Source organism: Hemiscyllium ocellatum, chromosome 25 (assembly GCF_020745735.1).
Source record: "Hemiscyllium ocellatum isolate sHemOce1 chromosome 25, sHemOce1.pat.X.cur, whole genome shotgun sequence".
Taxonomy (NCBI): domain Eukaryota; kingdom Metazoa; phylum Chordata; class Chondrichthyes; order Orectolobiformes; family Hemiscylliidae; genus Hemiscyllium; species Hemiscyllium ocellatum.
The window spans coordinates 37089695-37112505 of record NC_083425.1 but is presented as its reverse complement, the minus strand read 5'-3'; the positions used below and the strand labels follow the sequence as shown (position 1 = coordinate 37112505).

At 39.2% G+C, this 22811-nt stretch overlaps 1 protein-coding gene across 2 annotated transcripts in view; it reads right to left on the bottom strand.

Moving 5' to 3' along the window:
* Positions 1–22811, bottom strand: part of LOC132827645 (myosin-10) — a 149898-nt gene that overhangs the window by 19276 nt on the left and 107811 nt on the right. For both annotated transcript variants that reach the window (XM_060844231.1, XM_060844232.1), the window contains 17 exons: positions 22529–22722; positions 20740–20861; positions 19800–19869; positions 19342–19502; positions 16486–16594; positions 16043–16174; positions 15194–15400; positions 14039–14176; positions 12058–12181; positions 9509–9680; positions 7602–7814; positions 7198–7342; positions 5337–5543; positions 3476–3580; positions 2785–2937; positions 2077–2325; positions 1486–1698 (listed from right to left, as the gene is read on the bottom strand). In XM_060844231.1, coding sequence (XP_060700214.1) covers positions 1486–1698; positions 2077–2325; positions 2785–2937; positions 3476–3580; positions 5337–5543; positions 7198–7342; positions 7602–7814; positions 9509–9680; positions 12058–12181; positions 14039–14176; positions 15194–15400; positions 16043–16174; positions 16486–16594; positions 19342–19502; positions 19800–19869; positions 20740–20861; positions 22529–22722 — 2714 coding nt within the window. The remainder of the gene's footprint in view (positions 1–1485; positions 1699–2076; positions 2326–2784; positions 2938–3475; positions 3581–5336; positions 5544–7197; positions 7343–7601; positions 7815–9508; positions 9681–12057; positions 12182–14038; positions 14177–15193; positions 15401–16042; positions 16175–16485; positions 16595–19341; positions 19503–19799; positions 19870–20739; positions 20862–22528; positions 22723–22811) is intronic.

Genomic DNA, 22811 nt, shown 5'->3' with positions numbered 1-22811 from the left:
TAAAAAATTTGAAACAGATTTCAGATTGTATTTTACATATTCATAAAAAAGTGCTCTATTTCCTTCCTGTGTTCTCCACATTCAGGCAGGGCTTACCCTGGAAAACAACGATTCATGTTTCGGCACGCATACCACAAATGGAGGGGTTTAGTGCTCCTATTGCTGTAATGCTCACAGGCAGAAGGCAGCTGCTGATATGGCTGCTGTATCATCGTTTGGTATTCAAACAAATTTGAAACAATATTCAATTTTTATGGAAAGACCTCAGACTAAGGTCAAACAGTAAACTGTTCTGTAATCTCAATACAAAGTAAAACCCTGACTCCATTTAGACAGTGTCCAATTAAATGGACATTCTTGATTTTGGTAGATCCCCTTGAGCAGCATGGGTGTGCCTATACCCCAAGGGCTGCAGTGGTTCAAGGGGGCAACTCACCATCTCCTTCACAAGTGGAGGTGGACAATAGGATCTTTTCACATCTGGCAGAGATCTTCCTGCACAAACACCTTATCCACTGTGTCTTTTGCCCTCTATGGGAGACAGGCGGCAGAACATATCAGGAAAATCTCTGGGACACATGCATCCAACAAGCCCACTGCTTGGGGGGGGGGGGGGGGGGGGGGGAGGTTTACCATTTCAACTCCCTATCCAACTATGCCAAGGATATGCAAGGCTTGGGCCACCTCCACTGCCAAATCCAAGCCACCTGCCAACTGGTGGACGAATGCCACACACCTTCTGCCTTAGGACTCTTCAATCACACAGCATCAACATAAAGTCTGATTCCAAATCTCTCCTCACCCACCTCATCCCAGATCCAGCCTTCCAACTTGGCAATGCCCCTTGACCTGTCCATCTTCCTTCCCACCTCTCCACTCCACACTCCCCACTGACCTACCTCACCCTCCTATTTATTTCAGTCCCTTCCCTGATGAAGGGCTTAAGCCCGAAATGGCCACTCCCTTGCTCCCCTGATGCTGCGCTTTTCCAGGGCCACACTTTGATCTCCGCCGTCTGCAGTCCTCAATATCTCCTAGCGATGAGCAATAATTAACAGCCCAGCCAGTGAAGCCCGCATTCCACAAATGGATGAAGGTTTTGCTCGATCACGTTTCGATTCGATTCATTAGCTTTACAACTGACATTTGTTTGCAATAATTCGGACTAATAGGTCGTTGCTCATCAACATTTTTTTAGCTGCATCCTGAATTACTTAGGTCTACACAACTGCGTACAGATTGTTTAATGCCAAGTCTTTTAAAAGCTTTTAAAATCCTTAATGTGATTAATTTATGCAAATGACTAATCAAATACCAAGTACTGCAAAGAGGACTGCTACAGAATAGAAATTTACATCTAAATAAATTCCACAATATAAAAGCTCAAACACTGGTTACTGCACAAATCTAAGTCTCAGCCATTAAATCAGCTCTAGATTAAATAAGAGGTTATACCAAATAAAATACTTTAAGGAGTCAACTTACATTCTTGCCTACATCATCTTTGGAGCTCATTAGGTCCTCCATTTCAGCACGGAGTTGCTTGTTTTGTCTTTCCAATTCTTCTTTAGCTTCAAGAGCTTCATCTAGAGATCGTGTTAATGATAGAGTCTTTGTCTCCTTTTCTCTGGCTTCAGCCTCAGCTCTGTCCCTTTCCTCAGCAAAGCGGGCAGAAATGCTCTTTTCCTCAGCCAGCATCTGACAAAGAGTAAAGTTAATTTCCAGCCAAGGATAGGTTGCCACAGACAATAGTTTATACAATTGGAGGCCATTTAATATACGAACCCCATAATTACAAAGGCTGTCCTTCTACAAAATTCAAATTCAAAATTCCATGAATGATATTTCAAACTGGACTGTGCTATTACACTTTTCAATCCAGCAATCTCAAGAAAGAAGAAACTTGCACAAATTCACAAAGCTAAGCTACATAGTCCCCTTCGGTGCCAATAGAAATAGATAATTAACAAATTCTGCTGCAGTTTTTCAAAACTGTAAAGCTTGAATTGCTGCAATGTGTAGTTTTTAAAAACACATTTACTAGCACTTCAGTAAATCTAGTGAAAAGACACATACCTGATCAAATTTCTTCTGCTTCTTCTCAAGGTTGGAAACTATTTGCCGTTGATGGTCCAGATCTACCAACAGATCATCCAGTTCCTGTTGAAGGCGGTTCTTGGTCTTCTCCATTTTATCATAAGCCACTGATTTCTCCTCAAAGCGCTGGTTGAGGGCTTCCATATCCTTTTGAAGTTTTCTTTTAGCCTCCTCCAGGCCATCGATGATCCCCACATCCTCATCCACCTTCTTCTTTGCATCAACCAGCTAAATTACACACAGGTTATACAATTGACTACAAAATCAAACACCAATGAATAAAATTCTAATTTAAAAAAAATGAGATATCTCAAAACTATTTCACAACAGCAGTACAACATTTTTTGCTACTTTACCTGAATGTTAAAGCATAGATCATATTAATATTATACTCTTGAAATAATGGTTTTTAACAAAATTTGCTCAGTGAATACCAGTGTGTTACTGTGCAAATTTGTCACTGAATACGGCGAGAAGATTGGTCAGTACCATTCAATAATATTGCAATTCTATGGTTAAAAAGTAATTAGGATTAAAGTAATTGGAATATATTGATTCAAGTCAATTCAGTTCCAAGTTTGAAAGGTGAATTTAATTCTAATCATAGATATTTAGTCATCCACAATAAAATGGATTCTGGCCCAATAATTACAACTGGAGCTGTAACTCTGCAGTCCAATGCCAAACCTGCATTTGCAGAGCAGCTAGCTGCTTTTCAAGATTCTTCTTTGCTTCTTCCTCCTCTTCCTGTTGTTCTTGGAGATTGTTCTTCTCTTCTTCCAGCTGTCGTATGCGACTGCTGAGATTCAATTTCTGCCGTGTCTCCTCCTGAAGTAATTCCTGTCAAAATTTACATTTAAATAATTACATTTGGGCCTCATGTTGCTAAACCAAATAACGAATTTTTGGGATTAATAAAATACATTAAAAAAGGTGAAATGCTGTAAATTATTGCTGACTAAAACAAACCCTTCCAAGCTGTGGTAAGGAAAGTGGAATAGTTTAGTTTACTTATTTATTGCCAAGATAGACAGTTTGAACACCATTTGCTAACATCTCTCAAAGCCATAAAAAAAACAACTTTTCAAACTTAGCATGCAGATCTTCCCAAGGCTGCAAATACCAACTTTGACAGGAGAACACATCAGCAACTGACAACTGGTAAAGCCTGAAAAGATTTGCTCTACGGAATCTAAGCTGAAATAGATATTGAAATTGAGCTTTGACAAATGGATATGATCAAGTCACTCTTTAGCTCAAGCACCCATTCCTCACATAATACCAATATCCTGATCCATTTCTTCCAACCCACCCCCCCCCCCCCCCCCCCCAATAACTGTCCTTTATTAAAGTACTTCATTTTTGTGAATTCACATACCTGTGTATCCTGGAGTGAAGATTCCAAACTGGTAGTATCTTTGGTCAGCTTAATTGCTTTTTTCTCAGCTTCTTCAAGAAGTCCAGAGACATTGTCCAATTCATTCTAAGAATGGAGAAAGTGAATTCCAGACTCTATTAGAATCTTCAAAAGTTCTTATTTAACAAAAATCATTTCTATGCTAATCTCACTTGCGTTTCAAAGAACGACAGTGCATTAGTACTACTTCCTATCACCAACTTTATTTTCAATGTTTTCCTCATCAGAAAAATAGCTTCTACAATTATATACCCTCTTAAGAGGACTGAGATTTCACAAATATCTTCTGTAATTAGTTAGAACTGTCAAAATGGCAATTAAATAAAAAAAAAAATCAGGAAAATCTAAACATTGATTCATATTTCAAATAACTAAAATAACTGGTAATGACTGCTTTCTTGTTAATGAGTTACCATTGGTTACCCATTCATCATTTCCAGATTGATGATTTAAGTATAAAAGATACCACTTCACTAGAACAAAAACAGTTTACAATACAACACAGCAGAGGAACAGGCCCTTTGGCCCACAAGCCTGTGCCAATTCCTAGTCCTTATTTAGGCTGGCTACTTACCACCTATTCTTGGGTTCTATGCCTCTATTCACCGCCTGTTCATGGGCCTATCAAGATATGCCTTAAAAAAAAAATTGCTAATGTGCCTGCTTCCATTACCCCAATTGGCAGTGCAACCCCTGCATAAAGTTTTCCCACACTTCTCCCCAAAACATTCCCCTGCTCACCTTTAACCTATGCCATCTTGTATCTGACTTTTCCCACACTGGGGTAAAAGCCTCTGACTATCCACCCTAGCTATGCTCCTCACGTTTGAAGATCTATCAGATCGCCAGCCAGCCTCAGCCTTTCCAGTGACAGCAATCCAAGTTTATCCAACCGCTCCTCATAACAAAATCTTCCAGACGACATCCTGGTAAACCTTCTTTGCATCCTCGGTGGGCGGCACGGTGGCACAGTGGTTAGCACTGCTGCCTCACAGCGCCTGAGACCCAGGTCAATTCCCGACTCAGGCGACTGACTCTGTGGAGTTTGCACGTTCTCCCCGTGTCTGCGTGGGTTTCCTCCGGGTGCTCCGGTTTCCTCCCACAGTCCAAAGATGTGTGGGTCAGGTGAATTGGCCATGCTAAGTTGCCCGTAGTGTTAGGTAAGGGGTAAACATAGGGGTATGGGTGGGTTGCGCTTCAGCGGGTCGGTGTGGACTTGTTGGGCCAAAGGGCCTGTTTCCACACTAAGTAATCTAATCTAATCTACTGCACAAGGTTCAAAGGTGGCCTAAAGTTATGCTACAACTGTAGCAAACTTGCCAACTTGTGTGATGCCTCAACTCAAACATGCTGCATATGCCTTCTAGACCACTTTATGTACCTGTTGCCACTTTCAGGGATTTGTGGACCTGTATGTCCAAATCCTATTTGTCAACGCTCCTAAGTGTTCTGCCATTTATTGTATCATTTGCATCGGAATTTGATTTTCCTTGCATTTATCTGGGCTAAACTCCATTTACCATTTCTCTGCTGGATCTTTCAACAATCCTCCTATCTGCAACTTTGCCAATTTTGGTGGTTGTTTGTTTTGCAGTTTGATGCAGAATAGTTAACTAAAACATCAGATGCATTTATCAAGAGCTGATAAAAATTAAAATCACCAAGAAAATTTGTTGAGCATTTTCCCATTAAATGTTTCACAAAGCTACATAAGAGGTCTAAAGTGACAAGCATTTAACATGTTCCAAAGCAAAAGAAAACTCACATTTATCACGGAGTGCAAACTTTAACAATTTTTTCTTTAAATGTAGCATTTTGTTACCTGAAGCTTGTGTGTTTTATCAGCAAGTTCAGACCTTGCCTTTTCACTTTCTGCAAATTTGACCTGAAATTCCTGCAGGTGAGCTTCAAGCTTCTTCCTTTTATGTTCAGATTCAGCCTTTGTGTGTTGCAAACTCTTCACTTCACAGGCCAACTCTTTGTTATCATTTTCCAAGCTCTGTTTGCTCTTTTCTAAATTGGCTTTGTGCTGTTTATAAAACAGGAAACAAAAAAAAAGTCAATAGTTAACTACTGGCATGAATATACATCTAAGTTTAAAAACAGTTTACAGAACTATTAACGGTTCAGGTTAAACAACAAAACTCTGCAGGCTGTTTAAGGTAGTAAGGACATGCCAGGGAACTATAGACCAGGGAGCCCTACGCCGGTGCTGGGCAAGTTGGAGGGAATCCTGAGGGACAGGATGTACATGTATTTGGAAAGACAAGGACTGATTAGGGATAGTCAACATGGTTTTGTCTGTGGGAAATCATGTTTCACAAACTGGATTGAGTTTTTTGAAGTAGTAACAGAGGATTGATAAAGGCAGAGCAGTGGACTTGTAAAACATCTTACTGAAGTCCATATTGATCAAGATTCCCCACGGGAGACTGATTAGCAAGGTTAAATCTGATGGAATATAGGGAGAACTAACCATTTGGATACAGAACTGGCTCAAAAAAAAAAAGGTAGAAGGTAGAGGGTGGTAGTGTTGTTTTTCAGAATGGAGGCCTGCGACCAGTGGAGTGTCACAGGAATTGGTGCTGGGTCTGCTACTTTTCATCATTTACACAAATGATTTGGATGCGAGCATACAGTTAGGTGGTTTGAAAATGACACCAAAATTAGGTGTGTAGTGGACAGTGAAGGTGGTTAGCTCAGATTACAACAAAGAGACCTTGGAGTGCAGATTTATAGCTCCATAAAAGTGGAGTCACAGGATAGAAGGCGGTGTTTGGTATGCTTTCCTTTCTTGGTCAGACTATCGAGTACAGGATTTGGGGGGTGAGGGATCATGTTGCAGCTGTACAGGACATTGCTTAGGCCATTGTTGAAATATTGCATGCATTTCTGGTCTCCTTCCTATCGGAAAGGTGTTGTGAAACTTGAAAGGGTTCAAAAAAGATTTACAAGGATGTTGCCAGGGTTGAAGAATTTGAGCTACAGGGAGAGGCTGAAGAGATGGAGGCTGTTTTCCCTGGAGTGTCAGAGATTAAGGGGTGACCTTAGAGTTTATAAAATCATGAGGGGCATGGATAGGATAAATAGACACAGTCTTTTTGCTGGGATGGGGAAGTCCAGAACTAGAGGGCATAGGTTTAGGGAAGGATTTAAAAAGAGCCCAAAGGGGCAACATTTTCACAGAGTGTAGTATGTATATGGAATGAGCTGCCAGAAGAGGCGGCGGCAGCTGGTATGATTACAACATTTAAAAGGCATCTGGATGGGTATATGAATAGGAAAAGGTTTGGAGGGTTTTGGGCCAGGTGCTGACACATGGGACTAGATTCGGTTGGGCTATCTGGTCGGCATGGACAAGTTGGACCTAAGGGTCTGGTTCCGTGCTGTACATCTCCATGATGGTGACTGGGTTTAAAAAAAAAGGTTTGTTCAACAAATTATACTGGACGTCTAAAGTCATTTTGTACCACTTAGATTAAGACTTAAGAAATTCTTGGTAACTACCACTTGTTGAAACATTCTATAAATTTGACCACTGATTTCCCCCAAATTCCCATGTCTGCCAATTTAAATCCAAACCAAATGCTTAGTTGCATCAACTTTTTTTTTTGCATAGCTGGTTTCAATGTTATGATAAAAATTCAAAATATAATTTTCTAAAAAAATCTTAAACTACTGACTCTCTTGGCTTGTTCAAGCTGTTCGGAGACCTCCTCAAGGGCAGTGCTGTGTCTCTGGCGGATGTCCTGGATTTGAACTTCATGGGCTTTGGTCTCCTCTTCAATTGCCTTCTTTAGCTCAGCTACCTCCTGTTCACGTTTGTTCCTTAATTAATGAAAATTAATTAATTTACTTCAACGACTTTTTCCAAAAAGTATTGATTCACTTTGCAAATTATGATTTTCAAAGCACATTTCTATTGACCTCATATCTGAGAATGTACCAGCACCTTGTTAAATTGCGTACATAAGTGAGATTTAAACCTGTTTAAATAGTAAAATTTGTGACAAACTTAGTATAAATCAAATTTTGTACAACCAAGTTTCAAGTTAACTCATATCTTTAGTCCAACAGCTGGTTTCACCTTAGTTCTTGTTGGGCTGCTGTGGTATCCAATGTATCCTCCAGTTCAGTCTTCAAAGCCTCCAGCTCCTCACTCAAGTCTCTCTTCTGCTTGTCAGCTTTATTTCTGGCACCCTTCTCAGACTCCAGATCCTCCTGCAACTCTGAAATCTGGACCTGTAGTTCCCGGATTAGCTTGAGAGCGTTATTCTTCTGAGCACTTTCTTCATCTCCTCTGAAAGAGCGATTGAAGAATACAGCATAGAATTTGCAAGTTCATTCACCACATTACGTAGAGTTTACGCGAGTAAATATTTTTAGTCAACTGCAATCTGCAAGCCACCGTTTCAAGCAGAATGGAAACATTGCAATCGAGATTTGACAATCATGGAGCAAACAAACAGTTTAAAAAAGTTCCATACTATAAAATGAAGTGGAACATTGTTCCAAAACTCGAAGTTTAATATGGAAATGAAAATTTCATTACATCAAAATTATTTATTTAAAATAACTTAATATAAATCCTCAGCATTTGGAAAAAGATGCATATTTCTGGAAAACAAACCTAAATTACCCAAACATTAATGTTTTGGATCTGCTTTCTAAGGGGTTCTCAACGCTCCTTGTTACAGCATGGTACCTCTTTGTTTGATTTAAACCAGAGGAATATCTACATATGACTTGGCTATAGACATCTCTCCAAGTAATTAAAAATGTAAAGTTTCTCAAATGCCAGCCTTTGTGGCCTTACAAACATGTTGTACCAATCACTGCTTATCAATTCCTGAGATACTTAAGCTAACTGAAAGCATAGCTTTATTTTTAAATTGAGCTTTTTGAAATGAACTAATGTTGGCATCAGAAGATAGAAGTAGTGGGGTCACTAAGTTTTTAAAAAGAGTGACAGATGATTCTCATTAGTCAATGAATCAAACAAACATCAGCCAAGATCTTATTGACAAATGCAGCAGGACCAAATGGTTCATTTTGTACTTTTCCTCTTGCTTGTTTTTCACTCCCTTCTCCCACCCCGACCCCCTGTCTTGCTACTCCCCACAACCCTTCTCCAATTCTAAAAGCCACAACTAAAATACAAACCCAGCTACTGGGTCCAGAACTCAAGTCACTTTCAATGAACTATATCAATTGATTGGAGTGTGATTTGCAAGAAAAACATTTAAAATCACTGCAATGGATACATAAGTATACTCCTGTGCGGAAGCAGAGTCTGACAAATTTGCTCCTTTGGCCTGTACCTCCACAGAACTTACCAGCTACCATTGACTAGGCTATAGTTCACAACAATCCACACAAACCTAACATTAGCAATGGCTTGTGTTAACCATTTGGGGAAAGGAGTGTATCAAACACCTACTTGCGTGTAGAAATATTTTTAAAATTACATTCCTGAAAGATCTGGCTCTAGCTTTTAGGCTATGCCACCTAGGATTTTCATAAATAGCTGGTCATCAGGTGACATCACACAATGATTTGACAAATTCAAATAGTTTATGCTCTCATTTTAACACTGGTATCTTTTATTCTGATCAGTTCACACTATATTGCTTTTAAGGCCTAAGTATCCTTTAGTGGTGGCCCAGAACCCCACAATACTGCAGGTATATTCAAACAATGCTACAGCATTAGTTCTACCTCCTTGCATTATAGTTCTCCAGCTAGGGGAAAAAAGGCCAGCATTCCACAAGCTTGTCTGATTAAAAGCACACAGAGATAATGATTTGTGAACATGCCACAACACACACATTTCCTCTGGAACTACTATTCTAGGTTTGCACCATTTAGAAAGTACCGATTTGAATGTTGAAAACACCTTGAAAGCTTAGAATGCCAAGTTATCACAAATCTATTTTCCACCAATATTGGAACAAGTTTGTCAGTAGACAACAGATTTTTGTTTTAGCCTCAGACCTAGCAAGAGCAGCCTGTAGTTCCTCCTCTTTCTTTGCAAGCTGAATCTTTAGCTCCTCTATCTGTTGCTGTAGCTCAGCAATTTGATCTTGGAGATCTGTAGTTTCACCATCTAATTTCCTCTTGGATTTCTCCAGCTCTTGCCGGGTCTTCTCCTCCTTCTTCAAACGCTCTGCATGAAACAGTTAAAATGAATGGCTAGAAAAATATTCATACTCCATTTCAGAGTCTTCTGAATTTTAAATGCATTGTTGAAATGTGAACTTTATTTTTTAAAATCAAATCTTCTGCCATCTAAAAGACAAACAAGTGAAACCCCAATTAGGGAATACAATTTAAGCTTTCATAATCACAAATGCCTTTAAATGATTGGGGAGAAAGAAAAAAAAAGAGATAGATGTGGCACAATTCTGATTACTCGCTGACAACTCTTATTGAAAAGGGTACTTGCTTCAGAACAAGTGCAGATTTCATCATGACGACCTCTGTCAATAAGTTCCCAATATTCAAACAAAGGGCAGTCCTTGTACAATTCAAAAACGGTAGATATTGCCCCTGGAACCACATTGCCAACTATAATATGGCAATATATGACAAAGGGAATAGGAGGGAGAAAATCTGAAAGAAGTGTCACTAAAAAAAAGTCAAAGATGTCCAGTCCTAATAGTTTACAGTAATAAAAGATCATAATTTTTAAATCCATCACATGGCACAGGGATATTACTGTACTAGACTAACATTCACTGCCCATCTTCAATTGTCCTAGTTGTTGTGAATTGCCTTCATAAACTGCTGCAGTGCTACGATGCAGAGACATGGAGTTTTGTTTGGGAGTTGCAGGATTTTGTTCCGTGACACCGAAGGAACAATGATACAATTCCATGGTTAGGATGGGGAGAGGGGGTAACTTGCAGGTGATGCTGTTCTGATGAATCAATGCCTTTGTCCTTCTAGGTGGAGGTGGTTGTGGGTTTGCAAAGTGTTGTCAAAGAAGCATTGCTCAGTTATTGCAGTGTATCTTGTGTTTCTTCACTGCATTAATATGTATCAGTAAAAAGGGACGGTGGATGGGCTAAGTTAACTAGGTAAAAACAAATAGTTGCAGATGCTGGAAACCAGATTCTGGTTTAGTGGTGCTGGAAGAGCACAGCAGTTCCAGCAGCATCTGAGGGCTAAGTTCACTGGACTGCTTTCTCCTAGATGGTGTCAAGCTTTTTAAGCTGTTGTTGGAGCTATATTCTCCCAGGTAAGTGGGGAATGTTCCATCAAACTCATGATTTCTGCTTTGTAGATGGTAGCCAGGCAAGGGGTTATTCACCACAGAATTCAGAGCTTCTGACCTGCTCTTCATTGATATGGCTAGTACACTTCAGTTTCTGTTCAGTGGTAACCCCCAAGCCATCAATAATGGGGGATTCAGTGGTGGTAATGCCAGTGAGAAATGCCATGGTGCAATGGCCAGAATCTCATTTGTTGGAGATGGTCAATGTCTAGCACTTGTAGCATAAATGTTACTTGCCACTTATCAGCCGAAGTCTAGATATCGTTGAGGCATTGCTGCACATGGACAGGCTGCTTCAGTATCCGAGTCACAAATGTTTCTGAACATTTTTTGCTCATGACGGCCACATCCCTCTTGCTTGGATGAGTACAGCTACAACAATACGCAGTCTGACAGCAGCCTTTTTCATTCGTACCACAATCAGAAAACATCCACTCCCTCCACCAAAGACACTCAGCAGCAGCAGTGAGTACCATCTACAAGTTGCATAACAGAAATTCACCACGATTCCTTGAACAGCACCTTCTATTCCCATGACCATTATCTTCCAGTATTGTTGGGTCAAAATCCTGAAGGCTTATGCACGAAACGTCGTATCTCCTGCTCCTTGGATGCTGCCTGACCTGCTGCGCTTTTCCAGCAACACATTTTTCAGCTCAAAATCCTGAATGCCCTCCCGGATGGCATTGTTGTATACCTGTAGAGTCCAGCAGTTCAAGGCAGCAGCTCAACTCCTACTTCTCGAGGGCAACTAGGGAAGGGCAATAAATGCTGACCCAGCTAGCAACACTTACACCCCAGAAGTGAATAAATACAACTATGAAGGAGGAAAATGGTCATTAAGTGAAGCAGTTCAAGATGGCTGGGTGTCAACACTACCCTGAGGAACTCTTGAACTAAAGTCCTTGAAATAGGATGATTAATTCAATCATGCATGGAGGTAAAATAAAATTCTCTCTTCCCATCCCCAGTCCCCATCCAGCATCATCACTGCTGGCATCTATTTTGGAGAACTGAAAATGGTGAAATGAGTATCAAATATTAGAATCTTTAATTTTTTTTTCCCCTTGGCAAGTGATCAACTTAGTTGCATTTTCCAGTTCCTATTTCTGATCATCGTTTAAAAAAAAATTTTAATGACCCAGCATCAAGCTTATCCCAGGATAAGCTAATGTAGCGCATTATGACTACCTTGACTAAAGCTAATTCAAATGGAAAAAACAAATTTTTGATGGCGCACACTTTCCCTCCACCAAGGTCTCCTCACCTTCTAAGTCTGTAATCATCATTTCCTGCTTGTTCTTCACTTTACTCAAATTCTTTGCCTTTTCCTCCTCCTCTGCCAGTTGAGAGGTAAACTCAGAAATCCGGTCTTCAAGCAGTTTTTTCTCCTGTTTTGAGAAACATTTTGAATAAAGCTAGTAATGAATTCTACAAAATAAATTACTACCTACCCAATTACGTCAAATCTAAAGCCTCACCAAAAGAGGACTAGGAAAAACCACCTATAGCAGTTTTTTTTGGAAATAAATGCATTAATGGAATGAAGGTGTCAACAACAAGGCCAGCTAACGGCTTTTGAATGAGGAAAAGGTGATTGTTTGACTCTTAACTGCCTTCCGAAACAGTCTATCTGGATTCACATAAGTCAGACCAAGTACATACAATGAATTAAAATGGGGGGAAAGAAAAGTGAATCAAGTGAGTTTTAATGACAAGTTTGTGGGAAGCAGAAGTGTAATAGAGTTCAATATTATTAATATATTTTGATAGCTACATGAAATATTGTCTTTAGCATTTGTTTTGTCAATGTTTCTAGAATGAGAAAACACCAGTTACAGGCTGTGACGAGGTTACTAGGAGGAGATTGTCATGCTAAATAAACACAGTCACGAAGTACAAACCATGAGATGTTATTTTGTTGTTTGCTGAAATTTGACAACTTTAATTTTTCTTTTGTACAGTAACTAACCTGAACAGCTCCGTGCAATCTATGACACACAGAGGAGAATTCAAGTCATGAATAACCACAGGTAAAATATTTGAGAGGTTCCATTGTTCACTTGTCAGTTCATTTCAGTTTCCATTAATATTAAGGAATGGAAGATTCAATTGTTGGTTGTTGAGAACGAAGTTTTGGTTTTCATGTCATGATAGACAACAGGAATAAGCTAATTTGCAGATTTTGTATTTGACCAAACTTCAAAATATTCAAAAATATTCAGAATAATTCCTTAGAATAGGTTTTCCCAACCTTAGGAAAGATCTGCCTTACAACGGTGACATTTACTTGGTATATTAATTTAAAATAACAATGTTCTTTTAAAGTGCACGCTTTAATGGACTAGCATGGCATGATTTCAGAGTCCCCAGTGTTAGTTTACACACACTCCAGTGCAAGGGCCAGAGAAAAGATATTCCTGCTTATTCAGTTTGTCTGAAGTTTAATTTAAAAAGGTCTGGTGGCTGAAAAGTTAACCAGATATATCTTTCTTCCATCCCTCTCCAGGAGGGAATTTCACCTTGGAGTTGCAGGCCAATTCAAGACCAGCACTTCTATATACTGGAAGCGCCAAGAGAGTGGTCACCGCTGGTGCTGAAGGTAGGTCAAGTTCAAACTGACAGACATGAGGCTTGCACAGCAGAAGTGGGGACAGGCCTCCACTGGTACTGGGCAAGAGTCATTTCCTCTCTTCCCTGTCCCCAACTCCCCCCAACTAGGCAGCATAACAACCTTCCAATTCTCCAGGTCAGTCAGGCATTTAGAATTACACTTCATTAACAGTCTGTGCTTCCATTCCCACTAATCTTATTTTCTATTAAATTGAGTTGGAATAAATAAGTATCCTTCGATAAGCGACCCTGGTCAGTTATGCTAAAGTTCTTCAAAGCCACCAAGCAGATTGAAACTTTAATTATCTGAACTGTATCTAAATTTTACAAAACCCTCTTGAAAAAGGGATTTCATTGACCATTAGGATGTGATAATTTCAGTGGACTAAGCCTTTATATTGATTATACATTGAGGAGTAATGAATACTGAAAAAGAAAAGGACATCAAAAGTGATGCCCTACACAAATATTTAATGCAACTCAACTGGCTGAACATTTGTGCAATAATTTTTAAAAGCTTATGGTTGCTAATAAATTGAACAATCTTTGATATTTGAGTTTCTGACAATGGAAGTGTTAAAAGTTGTTACATATTTAAAAAAATGTTGCAACTCTAACCATACATGGCAACTCACTTTGGCAAACTTTGAATTCTGATCTTCCAGCAACAAGACATCCTCCTCCATTTTCTTAATTTTAGCTTCTGCTGTTACTTTCTCAAGCTGAAGTTTCTGCCGGGCTCCTTCTTCTTCATCAAGTTGCTCTTCCAGATCCTGGCAGGGAGTAGAAAATATTAGTGATTACGACAGATTTTAGGTTATGGCTGATTTCTCACTTTGGGAACCAATTGATAAACCAATAGTTACACACAATACATTTTTAAATCTCGTCAAGTCTTTGCTAGATTCAATATTTCCCAAGAATTCAATGCACTTCAGAATGATGGTAAGAAAAGTATGTGTGCGAAGAATTCAGAGATTAAAGCATTAAGAGATAGATGGGCAGAAGGAAGGGAACAAAATGTGGGTGAAGGGGTGGATGTTAGAGACAGGGCATACACAGGAGTGGTTGAGAGAACCATGATATCGCTAGGATATTTATTTTATATTTGATTACTTGAAATTATACTAACCCTACTTTGGAAATCTAGTTGAATATTATATATTTTCAGGTGACGAGCTGATGCTGGTGTTGGACTGGAGCGGACAAAGTAAAAAATCACAACAAAATTATAGTTTATTTTAAAAACGTGTGGGGTGCTGGAAAAGCACAACAGGTCAGGCATCATCGGAGGAGCAGGAGAATCGACGTTTCGGGCGTAAACCCTTATGACCAAAACATCAATTTTCCTGCTCGTCTGCTGCCCGACCTACTGTGCTTTCCTAGCACCACACTACTGATCTCCAGCATCTGCAGTCTTCGCTTTCAATACTAGGTTATACACCAACAGGTTTATTTGGAATCACTAGCTTTCAGAGAACCACTCCATCAGGTAGCTAGTGGAGCAGGATCCTAAGACAGAATTTATAGCACAAGATCAGTGTCATGCAACTGATCTGATATTTTGAACAAACCAAGATTGGTTTCATTAACATTCCCCTCGCAGCTTTTAAGCAAGTTTCTGCCAGACTTGCCAACTTACTGCAGTTATTACTGTCTTGTACCAAAATTATACAAGTGTATAACATTAACATCCTCACAAATACAGATGGAAACCGGATCCCATCACCACAACATCTTACACTGCACGTCCTGCTCTCCAAATGTTACTGTCATCCACGTGCACGCACCTGAACATGTTGTTGCATTTTCTTTTTTTCATTCTGCATCTGCTGGTTTCTTTCCTCCTCTTCCTCCACTCTCGCTTCCAAATCATGCAAGATTTCTTCAAGTTCTTGCTTTTTATTTGCCAGACGTGCTCGCATTTCCTCAGCTTCTGCAAATAGTTCTGTCTCAGCTTGCAGCTGCTCTGCCAGGATATTCTTCTCTTCCATTAGCTACAAACGAACAATCACGTTTATCAGCCCAGGAAATAAACTTTTACCTCGTCATAACATGGGCAAGGAATGAAAACAATTTGAAAAAAATACACCTACAAATGTCAGTGTAACCACAAACAGCACTTACAAAGTTAGTCCTACTTAAAGTCTCAAAAATCTCAAACATTCAAGCAGCTTCGTATTGTAGAGATTAGTACAGTGCAAATAAATCCATGGGATTCATCTAGAATCAAGCAAAACGCATGATTCTGTACAAATATTCCCTCTGATCTCCATTAACTTACACGTTTTGCCTTCTCTGATCACTTTACTAATTTCTTTCCTCAACGTAAATAGGTTCTACTGAAAATTATAGTTACAAACTTTTATGCAACTAACTTCTCTAACTAAACATTCCAATGCCAGGGATGACCATTTGTTGGCCAAATGGCATTAGCTCAAAAGATGGAAACAAAGACATGGGGAATAATTTAACCATCTAAAATTAGATGAACTGCACTTTAGAACCAAGGGCCACTAGTTTCAAAGATGTGCTTGCTACAGGCTGGACAAAAAAAGTTTATTTAGGTCATGCTATGTCTTACAAACATTAGCCATTAAATTGCACATCAGACATGCAGAGTTTAAGAATCTACAAACCTGCTGATGCTTTCTTGCCATAGCAGTTAGGTCTGCTTCCACCTTCACATGTTTCTCTTTCACTTTTGTCAACTCATCCTCTTTGGATAGCAATTCCTCCTCTTGGCGAGTAACTTGCAACAGTGGTTTAACCTACAGCACAAAGAAAATTAAAAATAAAAGAAGGTAAAAGATGGTTTGCTCATGTATATGATTTAATATCTTACTACAGAACCACTAACACTAGCCTTTTATTCCCCCCAAACTAAAGTCACCACTTAAGACTGACTGGCTAACTATCCTGGCGAATTTGTTATTGTGAACTGATAGGAGGAAGTCTTAAAAAATATCGTAATTCAGAAAAAACAATTTAGTAAACGTTTACAAATGCACATCAGAATCTTAACACTTAACATCTCCTAAATTTTGCCTCCACAAGATCAATGAAGGAAAACAACTCCAACCTTGGTGAAAAGCCGCCACCATTGCCAGTGTCTGAGCTTCAGGTAAGCAGCACAATTCCTCTGCAGAACCTTCAGTGCACTCAGCTGCTGCTGTTTCCTCGAAAATGCTCTTTAATCAAAAAAAGAGACAGATTTAGAAATCATTGAGCCAGTGCTCTTTCATACCAGGTTATAATATCCTTGGGCCTTCAATAATTTGAGACAAGTACAGCAACTTTGGGGTTAATTGCAACCAAGCCCTTGTCAGAGGTAGCAGGCCTCAGCAAGGTCAGAGGTTGATCAGAATTTGCTAGTGAAAGGCAAGAGAACTGAACTAGAAAAAAAAGTGATATTTGAGGGACGTGAGGGACTTCAACTCAGAGCTCAGATTGTTCATGACATCCACTTCAGCATATGTACTAAAGGTACTCAGCACAGTGCATCCAAATGTTCTCAATAACTAGTCAAGATTGGAAGAGCTGTCCCACCTGATTACTTGAACAAAAGCCTGTCACTCAGCCTTATGACTACATTCTGTAACATTGGCAGGATAATCACAAATAGTGACAATGATGGTTGCAGCCATGAACATGGTCTGGGCATCCTCCACCTTGTTCTACAGTATGAGCAAGTTAAATCAGTAAGCAAGCATCAAGTGTGGGCAAGGAAACCTGTTGAAAACAAAATACCCTCCTCCTTAGGTGATTAATCTGTACAAGCTGTACATCACTGGAAGCAGCACAGAGGTTAGCAAGGGCACAGCCTGCTGGGTAGGGAAATTTAATGCCAATCAAGACTGGTTCAGCAATAGAGTACACACCAGAGGTTGTGCCAGGCATATCTAAAAAGAGAGAGGAATGTTATAAACAGGATCACAAGAAAGTAACACCATGGAAATAACTTTGACTGGCCAAGGAGCCCAAAGAACACATGACAACTCCACAGTTTTGTAACGTGATGATGAAAGGAGGAATTTAAGAGAACAGGAGGCTCCATTGACATTGTCATCTTGAATAAAAGGTAGAGTCTATCAAAAGGACAAAGACAAGACTCAAGTATTTTCAACCAAACAGAAGTGACCCATCACATCCTCTTCCCGAGGGAAGGTTTAGCCTTCAGCCAAAGCATCTCACTCCATGTGACAGGAAATACAGCCAAGTACAGGAGATTCAGAAAGACCAGACCATCTGCATTAGCTACATATGCCCCAAAATCACTTACACCACCAGTCAAACTGTCCCAGCACATTATCCTGGAGATGTCAGTGTAAAAAAAATGAAAAGTTGTCTAGGAATACAATAAGTTTCCAACCCAGTCAAATTTTACTCCACCTGGTTACTTTCAAATTGTTAAAGTTGATAGAAGGTAACAGTGAAGTCAAACACCAAAATTATCTATACACCTCAGTGACAACTTGGATTTTAAGATTATTCATCTCCAAATCTCATTATAGATGCACAAACATGGGCAAGAGAAGTCCAGAGATGAAGTGAGACAGCAACTGCCCTGGCATTTAACAGTGTGGGATTAAAGATCACCAATTAGCCGGAAGTCAATGGCAGTCAGGAAAATATTCCTACATGTCTCCAGCCAAAGGAGATGTGAGTGCAGCTGTTGAAGGGCATAGTTTTCAGTTGCTTCAATAACCTCCTCAAAAAGATCAGAAGTAGAATATTCATAAGTTATCTTACAACTCAACCAGAATTCCCCAGATATGATCATCCTTATCTAGGATTTATTGTGGACATCATTCAGGCCTATGGTGGCAAGTAATATTTATTCCACTCAAATGACCAATCTCAAAAAAAAAGAGGATAGTTACTGCCCACCCTTGACATGCAATGGCATTGCCAAAAAAGGACCCAACAACATTCTGGGAGGTTACAATTAACTGAAAAACTTAACCTGGCCAAGCAACAAATATTACTGGGATAACAGTAGGTCAAGAGGCTGTGAATGTTGAGCAGCAATTAACCTGCCAACACCTGCAACATGGCAAAAGTCAGGAGTGCTTTGGAATCTGAACAACCTGCCTGGATGAATACATTCTCTACAACTGAAGTAGTCTGATGCCATCCAAGACAGAGGAGTGGCATCTCATCCAGCATCAGAAACATTCAATCCCTCCACCACCAGTGCACCACAGTATCTGGAGTTGCAGATGTACTGCTGCAACTCCAAGGCTTATAAAACAGTACCTCCCAACAACAGGTGGAACATCCACAGTAGTACACCAACAGGTTCAAGTTCTCCAAGTTACACATCACTTGGACTTGGAATACATCACCATTCCTTCAGCAGTGGTCAAAATTATGGAAGCCCCCCTCATCAGCACCTTCACCACAAAGGACAGCAGTGCTTCAAGACAACTCCCCACTATCTTAAAGTTGAAATAGGCCAAAACAACTGCTACCTCACCAACAGATTCATGTGCAAACTTAATAGGTGTGCTGACACTTGAACACTAGTTTCATAGTCAGTTTCAGGGGTGGAAGGAGGAGATTAAAAGTAATGAAGTATTAAGAGTGGTGAAATATTAAGAAATACTGTACAATTATTCTAAACTGCTAATAAAGTTATTTATTAAGAAAGATCATTTTATATTTGGGCAAGTTTTATCATACTTGCCTTTTCCTAATAAAAAAAGGATAGGACAGATTCATAAACACTGGCAAAATGAAAAGTTACTCAAATGATACCAAAAGTCTGCAAAGTTTAGTCAGACTAAAGCAATGTTTGTAGTAAAACTAAAGGTAACATCTATTATTTTTGGAGAAAAACCAATAGTATGTACACAAATTTAACTATTGTTCAAAAGTCCACTGGATTTCATCAGACAACTGCAAGTAAAACAAACTAAGCAAGGTTTAAACTTACTTCCTTGCCAGGTATCCACGGCAGATAGCTTGGAACAGGATAATTATATCAGTGATCTTCAGATCCCGTTCCTCCTCCAAATGTGCTAGAACCCCAGCGCGGAAGAAAATCTTACTCTGGCCGATGCGGAATAAGTTAGGATCCAATTCCAAGGCATGAATCTGATTACAGAGAAAAAGGGGAAGATAAGGAACAGGAAAATAAATATCCATATTCAAAGAGATATATCCAGATATATCTATTCATTTCCAAATGTATGCAAAACATGCAAGTAATTAAAAAGTAAAGAGATCAGGTTAACCTTTTAGTTTTTAAATCTAATTAAATACAAAATTAGAGGTATTATTCTTGATTTTTAATGCATTGGTTTTGTAATTTGAAAACATTTACACTAAAGCACAAGTTTTTGTACAATTTCAAACATTCCAGACAAAAAAATTTAAAAATTAAGTGTCTACCATTCGTTCACAGGCTTGTTTCCCATCCATGAAACCTTTAGGGATTGAATTAGGGGTCAGAATCTCGTACCTAGGAGAGTGGAAGCATTACAAATTGAAGTATGCGTTTCTGAAATTACATTCAACTTATTGAACAGACCTTTCAAAAGCTTTGAATAATTCAAATTAATGTCTTTTTTTATTTAAAACTGAAGCTACTTTAAACTAATTTCTTCACTTCAACAACACTAAACAAAAAAGGTACTTAAAATACCATCCTTGACATAATAAAAACTACCCAAGGTGCGCAGAGTTCCATTTCCCAGCTTTTAACATTAGTCACATAGGAGATACTAGGGCAGTTTTCACAAAAACAAAGGCTTTGAGAAGCATCTTAAAAACAAAGGATAGATTGGTAGATGAATTTAGAGCAGGAACTTCAGAGCTATTGGCCTTAGCAACTGAACACCAAATGATGGAGCAATTAAGTGATGGTCAAGAAACTAAATCCAAAAGAGAGCAAATATCCCGGATCTGCAGGCTGAAAGAGAACAGTTTAGATGAAGGGCACAGGAGGGATAGAAAACGGATTTTTTTTTTTTAAAAAATGCTGCTTAACCAGGAGCCAAACAGCTCAACAACAGAGCTAAAAGGCTAATGGGCACACAAAACCATGAGAGCAATTTCACTGGCAAGAACCTAAAAACCAACATTTAAGAATTCTGGGTCAAGATGGATTGCCCTTCATTTCGTTAGAATCAACATTTGACCCTCTGACTGGGTTATTTTTATTCAGGGTTTGTTTGGCTTACAAACCTACAAAGCAAATGCGATTAAAACTTCCCCCGGAATTCATTGTGCCCAACTGCATTGCTTCCTCTCAACATGAGGGAGAGATTCATTCCACATTCCTCTTTATAAATAAGTTGTGTACGGGTTCAGTTTGTAAAAGCTTAACTACCTCTGTCTGAACTCCTGGAAGACAATCCTATTAGGAAAACCTTGACGACAAATTCGAATACCCTCCAATACTCCGTTGCAGCGCAGCTGGTCAAGAACCAAGTGAGGATCCAGTTTTCCAGCCTGTAAGAAGTGAAATTTAAACTATCATTAACTGACTTTGGTTGTAATCTCTTAACACTGCTCAAATTTGCTAGGAGGCCGAGTGTTGAAAGCAAAAGCTTTATTATGAAAATGTTTATTCCAGTCAGCAAAGTTAGGTTGAGTGGTTTCCCCACCCAAACAGTCCACTATTTACACAAATGCACAACGTCTGGTCATATGTCAAGTCACACAAAATATTCCAGCTCGAAGATGCAATCAGAGGCAAGTAGGGAAAAAAAAATATCTGCAGTGCATCTATGCCAGATAGAAAACTCCACTGGACCAGCCACGCAAGTCCATGCTTTTAATCATCTGTACCTACTGCTGAATTATCAGATCAGGCTGCCAGTAAAGTGTGGAAAAGTCATTAATACATTAGTACTGGCATGCTTGATGCTGAAAATGTTGCAACAATTGTAGGTTATAAAATCTAGAGACTTGATCATGTCGACCTTCAAACCTTAGCTATCAAGAGTCTCTCTGGAAGTGGCTGATGGAAACAACCAACTCATTTGGTACATGGGTGCTTCATCACATGAGGTGGAATTAAGAACACAGGATAAATGTTAAAGTAGATTTTCCATTAAAAAGTAATAAAATTATTAGATGAATGTCTTTTAGAACTGCCACAAGCCAAGCAACCATTTACTTGGAATTAAATCTTCCAACAATTAAATTGCACCATGATTACAAAACAAAAACAAATTGCTGGGGGAAAAAACTCCGGTCTGGCAGTATCAGTAGAGGGATAAATCAGTTCATTTGTTGGGATCACTGGACCTGAAATGTTAACTAAATTTCTCTCCACAGATGCTGCCAGAGCTGTGGAATTTGTCCCAATTTGTTTTGATTTGGATTTCAAACATCTACAGTTCAGTATTTTATTTTGCACCACAATAAAAACAAACTAAAATTCTGAACACTTGAGTAGCCAGATAACTGCAAAATTAAAGTCCACTTCAACTCTAGAACAGGAGCTCAAAAGCTTTTAAAAACTTAATCAGGATTCAGCAATTATGCTGGCAGTTCCAAAGATATTAAGTAAATGCAGGCAGTGGTCAAGGTGACTGCCTTGACATGTTACTAATTTTAATACTGCTCCCTCTCAAAACAGAAGTGATGAGTCATACTTATGTTGAAAATTCTCAACCAAGCCTTGAACCTTCCACATCACACTTTTTGATTGGACTAAAAAGTACACTGTTTGACCACGGTGTGGGAATGAAATACAGCATATTAGCTAGAAGTCTGTCAGCAACTTTAACATATTAACATCTTTACTCCCTACACTGGTGACCTCAAGGGCCCACTCATGAAAGTAGGACCAAATTGAAGACAGCAAAGTTAAGCAAATCTCCTAACACCCTGTCCGCAAAAACCCACCTCAAAAGTCAATTAGTTACACGTTGCCTGCTCTAATTCAGAAGGGGCTGTACAAATCCTTACAAAAACTACTTTAAAACTTGGCACAAAATAGTAAGTTGGAATACCTAAAATCAGCCAGGATCGAGCATGGCAGTACACTAGTGAATTTAAGAGTGTGCAAACTGTAGAAATAACAAAATAGCATAACTTTAGATAATTTTCACCAACTTTTATATTAAACACTGTCACAGGTACCATTTCTGCTATGAAAATATACCCACCCTTTTTTCGTGGTTTGGAATGATGCATCGAACAAAGTTTGGGTTGGTATTACGTAGGGTTGCCATTAATTTTGCCAAGGACTCTTTATACAGTTGCCCCACTGTGCGGAACATGCCCTTTTTTGTTTTGTAAGAGGAGCCAAAAGCAGTTTCGTTCATTCCAGCAACTTGGTCCAATCCCACAATACGATCAACTGCAAAAAACATTAAATTTTACAAAAGCACATTAGCTTTATTATACTTTCCTGCTGCATTCAGATGCAGGAGTTGCAGAAGCAATGCA